Source organism: Priapulus caudatus, unplaced genomic scaffold (genome assembly GCF_000485595.1).
Source record: "Priapulus caudatus unplaced genomic scaffold, Priapulus_caudatus-5.0.1 Scaffold238, whole genome shotgun sequence".
Lineage (NCBI taxonomy): Eukaryota > Metazoa > Priapulida > Priapulimorpha > Priapulimorphida > Priapulidae > Priapulus > Priapulus caudatus.
Genome location: NW_014577299.1, coordinates 70,339 through 77,808, shown reverse-complemented (window position 1 = coordinate 77,808; position 7,470 = coordinate 70,339). Strand labels below are relative to the sequence as shown.

Sequence of the window (7,470 nt, the reverse complement as noted above, 5' to 3'; positions counted from 1 at the left end):
ATACATACATACATACATACATACATACATACATACATACATACAACATTCGGCAAATTATAGTAAGATGATACATCTTATACCTCTGCAATGCATTCTGTGCTTCGGACGGTTCCCAGCCTAGGCTATCGTAGAGCGGGGACAACAGCTGCACTCCGTACCGCTGAAAAACAAACGACACATCACGCGTCAAACATAATACCGGCGTTTAGCACTAACTACACTCGGACTAAATCCATCCCTCGGCATATATTTCTCGCCGCGTCCCACATCTCGATATTTGACGTGACCCACTATTTCCGGCAGACTCCGTTCTGACAGCGACAGCAGACGCGTGGAGATGATATCACATCTTGCATTTTCTATCCCTAAAATTCCCCCGTGATCCCCCGCCGCCATTTTGACTGCGGAATAATGAGTGCTGTTCGATACGAGACTGATGAGTCATTTTGTGTCGTGTAAGATAAGAGGATATGCAGCTATTCTTGGAATAGCCTCGTCGTACTTCATGATAATATCAATGACCCTCAAAGATAACTGCTTATGCCCATGTTACGTTGTAGTTTACTTACAATTGGGAATGATAACTATAGTTACGTGATATTAGGGTTAATTTTATTTTGTAATAAATCCGAGTGATTACCCTGGTAGCATATTAGACTGACCTATAATATATATACATATATATCATTTTAATATAGAGCCACGACACGAATCCATTGCAAGTATAGCGAGACGCGAACCTGGCGCCCCCTAGTGATCACGTCGCACTTCCAAATTTTCACGCATACGATATTAAACAAGCGTGTGACGTCACATCAACACTACAACGCCGCGCGGGCGCGTACCAAAAAGTCGGGGTAGCCACGTGACCAGGCCATGAGTCCGCGCATGTCTTTGAGTGAATCGAGAGCGAGCCACCAGGGAAGAACTTCCGTTTCTTTCGCGAGATAGCGGGAGAGGCGGAGCGGGATGACGGTAGAGAGTGCGTCGCCGCGGGCTACCCAGAATGCATCGTTGAACAGCTGTGTACGACTTATCACGTCTATCACCTGCAACGACAATACATGATGAACTCCTTCTCTTCCCCACTCTCTCTCTCTCTCTCTCTCTCTCTCTCTCTCTCTCTCTCTCTCTTTCCCTCTCGCTACGTCTCACTATCTCTTTCTCTCTCTCGCTTTCTCTCTCTCATTCGCTGTCTCTATCTCGCTCTTTTTCTTTCCCTCTCTTACACACCGTATTTCAAAAAATAAAAGCAACAACTGAATACTAAACGATTATCGCTCACGTATATATAAATAAATAAAGAAACAAGTATATATTATATACATATATATACATGAAATAAGGTGCCATTTAATATTGTGCGAGCAATTTTTGTTGTTGTTGTGAAGCCTGAGAAAGACACATGTTCGCAAAAGCTCGCATAATAAAGAAATGGTATACCTTATGCCTATGTATGTGTGTGTGTGTGTGTGTGTGTGTGTGTGTGTGTGTGTGTGTGTGTGTGTGTGTGTGTGTGTGTGTGTGTGTGTGTGTGTGTAGTTATATATATATTATATATACCGTTACATTTATGGGATAGAAACGCGGGATATACGGGCATGCATTGGGCGTAGATATAACTGCTGATTAGTTTATCAACTGAATTACCTCGTGGTTGGTCAGCATCTGATGAATAATTTTCTCCCAGTTTCCTTCGTCGTAGGCCATGCGGAAAAATCCTCGCATTTTGAAGTTGCCAAGACACCAACCAAGATCCCTAAACTCCGCAATTTCGTAGCGCTCTGTGAGTGAGAGGAGATAGAGGGACCAAGTAAAGAAATTAGAAAACACTCACGCGCGCAACTTAATCAAACATTTTTCGGCATGGAAATAATGGATATTAAATTGCTATATAAATTGGTTGCGGAGTAATTGCGAATTCGCATGATAACTGGACAGGCACCAGCGCGTGCGTATATTGCATGTGAAATGATCCCCACGTGTTGCCGCTGGATTCGCGCGTGTGCGTGCGTGCTAGCGTGGGTGCGTGCGTGCGTAAGCGCGTGAGTGATAATAGGAACAAAGGTAAATCGCTGATTCTAAAGGTCGCAGTTTTTGGCTTAGACGTGTAACATTAATTTGCTTTCCAACGTACTCGCTTCGCGTGATTTGTAAAGGACTTTCATGTAATAAGTGCGATGGAATCATTAGGCGTGTATACACACACACACACACACACACACACACACACACACACACACACACACACACACACACACACACACACACTCGAGCACGCGCACGCGCCCCCTCCACATATATTGTGTGATGTACTTCAAATCTTACTTCCACGATCACCAATCTCACAGGAACCTCAAAGGCATTTAAAACACAAATTCTTTACGCAAATTCGGTTTAAGTGCTGCGTTTGTTTCACGTATAATAAAATCGCCAATAGTAAATTGTCAAAATGTAATCTAAGAGCGACATGGACGCTACATGCCCTGTCGGCTTCCAGTCTACCCCTTGCGTCATACATCTATGATAGTAATTTGTTCCAGTTAAAAAATTTCCTAGGAATAAATTCTGATTCCGGATGCTGCACGCTGTTATTCAAGCGCATGCGTGACGTCACATGCGCGGTGTTTGCATATATGGAAATGAGCGCTACGTATTGATCACAACCAGCGACTGCGACGTTACATCGATTCTATTTAGTAGCGGCGACAGTCATATAAACATAACTTTGAGTTTCTTTCGCCATAAGAAGCTCTCTCTCTATCTCTCTCTCTTTCTCTCTCCATCTCTCTCTCTCTCTCTCTCTCTCTCTCTCCTTCTCGCTCTTCCTCTCTCTCTCTCTCTCGCCTTCTCGCTCTTCCTCTCGCTCTCGCTCTCATTCTCTCATTTTCTTTTTCTCCCTCGCGCGCGCTGTCGCCTTTTGTGTTCGTGTTTGTCTGTCTATCTATCTATCTGTCTGTCTGTTTGTCTGTCTGCCTGCCTCTCTACCGCTCTCTCCTTCTCTCTTACACCCGCTAACGGTGTCTACCCCTTTTCTTTTTTATTTGTTTCTTTCCCGTGCCTCTCTTTCTTCTCGCTCTTTTTTCCCGCTCTGCGTATCTCGTTCTCCCCAATCTTCTCGCGGTGCTGGCCGCTTGTCGTGTACCTCTCTCCTCATGTAACCACAGCAAGCGCGACTCGTTGCGACCGGAGTCCATGAACGCCGTAACTGTCAGTGGAACCTCCCATCGATACTCAGCCTGATCCCCTCCTCCTCCTCTCCTTCCTGCTGCTCCTTCTTCACGAAGCAAGAGAAACCGCTCCTGCGAGGCGGTGACGGTGCCACTCGATCCGTCACAGGTCAATCTCACTAGTGGGTAGCCCATCTGCGCAGTCCACGTCTTCATGATTGACGTGAGGTCAATGGAGATGCCCGCCTCGGCTGAAGCTTCCGCTAGCGCCCGCCAGAGGTCGTTGGTCGTCGCGTGGCTGTACGAATGACGGCGAAGAAACGTCTGGAAATCCGCAAGAACGCGGAAGGAGGAGAAAATACGTACACGAAGAAAATTAAAGTCGCAGTCAGAGCAGATGTGAGTGAGGAGGAGGGCAGATTTCTTGACTCGGCTGGGTAATGGCGATGGAGGGGCGCAGTTTCTAGTCAACGAGCATAGTGTGGCGCGGATGGGAAGTGAGATGAGAGATTCACAGATTACTATCGATCAATCTACACTCGTTTTAGGGTTGTTTTCATACATCAGGCGTTCATTTTGATTATTTCTTAAATATGCGGGAAAACAGTTGCCCCTACCGTTCCGATGCTACAGCTCTAAAATGATACTACGAGTGCGAATAAGTAGAGTGGCTGAAACTATTTAGCGATGACGTTGATTACTCCAAATCGAACAAGTGAACAAGAGGTGTGCTTCGAACTTTTTCACGTTTTACTTTTCTGTAGCAAAATTTACCTTAAGTCCTTCCCTGAACACAGTTTCTCCTAATATTTCTTGCATCATTCGAATTAAGGACGCTCCCTGTAACAGGGTATGAAAACATTTATATATATATATATATATATATATATATATATATATATTCGCTTGCAATAATAATTTATAATAATTCATGTAAGTAGTTTTCCGGTTATGAACGGCATCAATTTAGAATAATTACCGTTACGATAATATTTGAATTCTGTAATAAATAATTATTATGTGTAAATCAATCATTTGTTATCTGTATTTCGTTTGAATTTGATAGAGATATGTAACTTGCTTTGCTGTATGAAATGTCATCGAATATTTCTCCGATCTGCTCCGGATCCTTAACAACGGCACTGATCGGATGCGACGCCCTCAGCGAATCGGTGATCAGAGCTGGCGCCATCTCGCGTGCAATAATCATATCATCCTGCAGATGACATGTGAGAGACGACAATGGTAAGTCTCGCTATATGCACACATAAACACGTTTGCTATTCAATAGAGATCAGTGAGCGCAAAGTATCTGTAAACTTACAACGTTGCCCAGTGGCTCCATCTCGTAGGCGGAAAGTTGCGAAACGTAAGAGGCGAAGCCTTCGTTCAACCAGAGGTCATCCCACCAGCTCGGGGTCACTAGATCTCCAAACCACTGCAACCACAAACAACGAGAGTACACCAACTATGCTTTTCTAACAGAGAAACAGGCTTATCTGTTCAGGGCTGTGTCTGAGTGTGATAACTACGTTAACCCACCGCCTTGGATATTGTTGATAGGTCGAGTGGAGCTAGACCAGTGTGAGCGTGTTTTTCAGGCGCTCACGCCACGATTCGGCTTTGGGCGTGTCTTTGAACAACATATAGTCTTTGAGAATGTTATATGGTATCATCGATCAGCTTCAATTGCCTGTCAATTATTCCATGCGGATGAATACATTTGTATAGCCAGCGTAGCTTTCATAAATGACGGTTATTCGTATTCAATTTGGCAGGCGTTGGATGGACTCGTAGGGTTGGTAGTAACACCACGACTATTTTATATATCTTAGAAATAAAAATTATACTGTATTATAATTTTCTGACAAGACTTCCTACGATAAACGTCTGTACGAATTTCAGTACTAGTCATCGACTTGACACCATCCTCAGAGCTCGCGTAGATACGCTTACTTTTTCGAGTACTAGATGGCGCTACCGTAGCGGCTCAAACGTTCACGCGAAAGATTCATCCACACTGAATCGGTTCGACGAGCCGCAGCGCCGCATCTCTAAATCTTCTCCCTACCATCTGCCGCTCTGCGGCTAACCATCTTGACATGTTCGTCTTTTTGTTTCATACGTTCGGAGCGCTGAGCCACTGCGCATGTGATGAAGGAGCAGCGCTAGCAATAAAGCGCCTAGACTCGATAGCTGTCACCATACATCAGCTGGAGTAGATGAACAAGCCAAGCAGGCATTGGGTGGAAAAAGGGAGAGAGGAAACGTGTGAGGCGTGAGAAAGCAAGAGAAAAAAAGAGAGAAAGACACGGAGACAAACAGAGGGAGAGGGGGAGAGAGAGAGGGGGAGAAGATGGAGAGGAATGAAGAGGCAGAGAGAGAGCGAGAGAGAGAGAGAGAGAGAGAGAGAGAGAGAGAGAGAGAGAGAGAGAGAGAGAGAGAGAGAGAGAGTAGCGTCCCGGTCGACCGTTTCACCGCACGCTAATTAAACGTGAAACGGTATACCACCCGCTGCAGTCTGAGCTTTACTGCCGCCCTGGCGGCTGAGCCGCGCGCGCTCCTGTCATTCCTCGCACGTGAGGCAGCGAGTGTTCGTTCACGTATCAGGTCTACTGTCTCTAATCCACGCGTGCCGACCATCTACCATCACCACCTCGAATCTCTCTCTGCTCTCAATGTCTCGTCTGCTACTGTGTTGGTGTCTCTCTCTCTCTCCTCACGCTCCCTCGCGCTAATCGGACGGGCATTAGCGTCATTTCTATTCATTAATCACCCAACGCTCGCCTCTCGCCGCGCCGCGCGGCTGCAAACATGTTCGGCGGCTGCTTGTGCGGCGTCGGCCCGGCACCAATCTGGAACGTCTTCTGGGCCGATCGTTTCTAGTTCCCCTCCAGCGCATTGCGCGGCGGTTTGCTGGCGTCGCGTTATTTTGGGTGTTTTCTGTCATTGTCAAGCGACGGGTTTTTAAGTCTTGTTATCCCGGGTATTACTACGACATGGGACTTTCGTCTAGATACTATAATGAGTACACACTGTACGATGCCGCATGAGATATGTGCGAAATTGCGACGAACGAATATATCATTAGCACTATGATTACAATATATGTACACTCAGCAGACAGATCACACGGCACAAACTATCCTGCTCCTTATCTCCTCTCGCGTCTCTCCGTCTCTCTCATCTTCTCCTCGTTCTCTCGCTTCTCTCTCACTCGTCATTCTTCCTCCGGCGCGCACCGCACCCCCCGACAACACACACTATATCACTTCGCACATCCGGACATGCTCTTGCTCGCTCGCGGCGCGCATACAGATCGGACATCCCTTTTTATGCTCTGCTCTCTTCCGTTCGTCTGATGTTTCTTTGTCTTTTTTTTTCACACCTTGAAGTTTTTGTTCTCTTCTCTTCTACTATCCGCTCGCGTGTGCTCTCCTCCATCATTTCTAGATCCCTTAACCGTTACCCACACACACACACACACACACACACACCCCACACTACACACAGCACATATACACAACAGACCGACGGCACAAGCACGCATCCGCACGCACTTTGTTAGTATATTTTGTTATCTTTCCTGAACTAACGGTTCGGACGCAACGCGACATACGACGGGCAAGTGTATTATTATCGGGGCGCGAGGTGGAAGTAACAGCTGGATCTCTTGGCATTATTACTTCTATTTGTACAGTCTCTCACTACGAACACACAAAAAACCCACCACGTTTAAATAACCACACACGCACTCAGCTCCTTCTCTCATGCCACTCCCCCCACACGAAAGTACACGCACACATTGCCACAAAACTACAACATACACACACGTACATCACATCCTCGTTCACTCACTCCAATCTTCTCCTCTCGTCTCTCTCTCGCCTCGTCTCTCCTCACCCCGTCGCTCGGTGGTATGCCCCGAGAAGCGCTCTCGCTCGCTCTCAATCCTCTCACATCAGTCACACACACACACACATCCATCTCTCATCGCTTCCCTCTCTCGTCCACACACACACACACCACAGTCCACAGCCCACACACATCCTCCATCACACCACCGCAGCACACAAAACACCTCATCTTTCTCTTCTCCAACACACACCATCACACACACCACTAGCACTCTCCTCACCCTTCTCTCGGGCGACGTCGCCGCGCGCCGTCTCTCTTGATCTCTCTGCTTCCTCTCTTCTTTCTCTCCCGCTCGTTCCGGCTCCGTCACCCGTGCACGTGACACACGCACGTCACACAACGCACTTGGGCCCACACACCACACGTACCCCCACCACAG

The 7,470-nt window shown here is 46.9% G+C and overlaps 1 protein-coding gene across 1 annotated transcript in view; it reads right to left on the bottom strand.

The window, feature by feature from the left end:
• LOC106807862 (thyrotropin-releasing hormone-degrading ectoenzyme-like) overlaps window positions 1–7,470 on the bottom strand; it is a 12,252-nt gene that overhangs the window by 653 nt on the left and 4,129 nt on the right. Inside the window, exons 3-9 of the mRNA XM_014810349.1 lie at window positions 4,498–4,611; window positions 4,255–4,389; window positions 3,948–4,013; window positions 3,149–3,497; window positions 1,654–1,787; window positions 849–1,052; window positions 84–163 (exon numbers count right to left, since the gene is read on the bottom strand). Coding sequence (XP_014665835.1) covers window positions 84–163; window positions 849–1,052; window positions 1,654–1,787; window positions 3,149–3,497; window positions 3,948–4,013; window positions 4,255–4,389; window positions 4,498–4,611 — 1,082 coding nt within the window. The remainder of the gene's footprint in view (window positions 1–83; window positions 164–848; window positions 1,053–1,653; window positions 1,788–3,148; window positions 3,498–3,947; window positions 4,014–4,254; window positions 4,390–4,497; window positions 4,612–7,470) is intronic.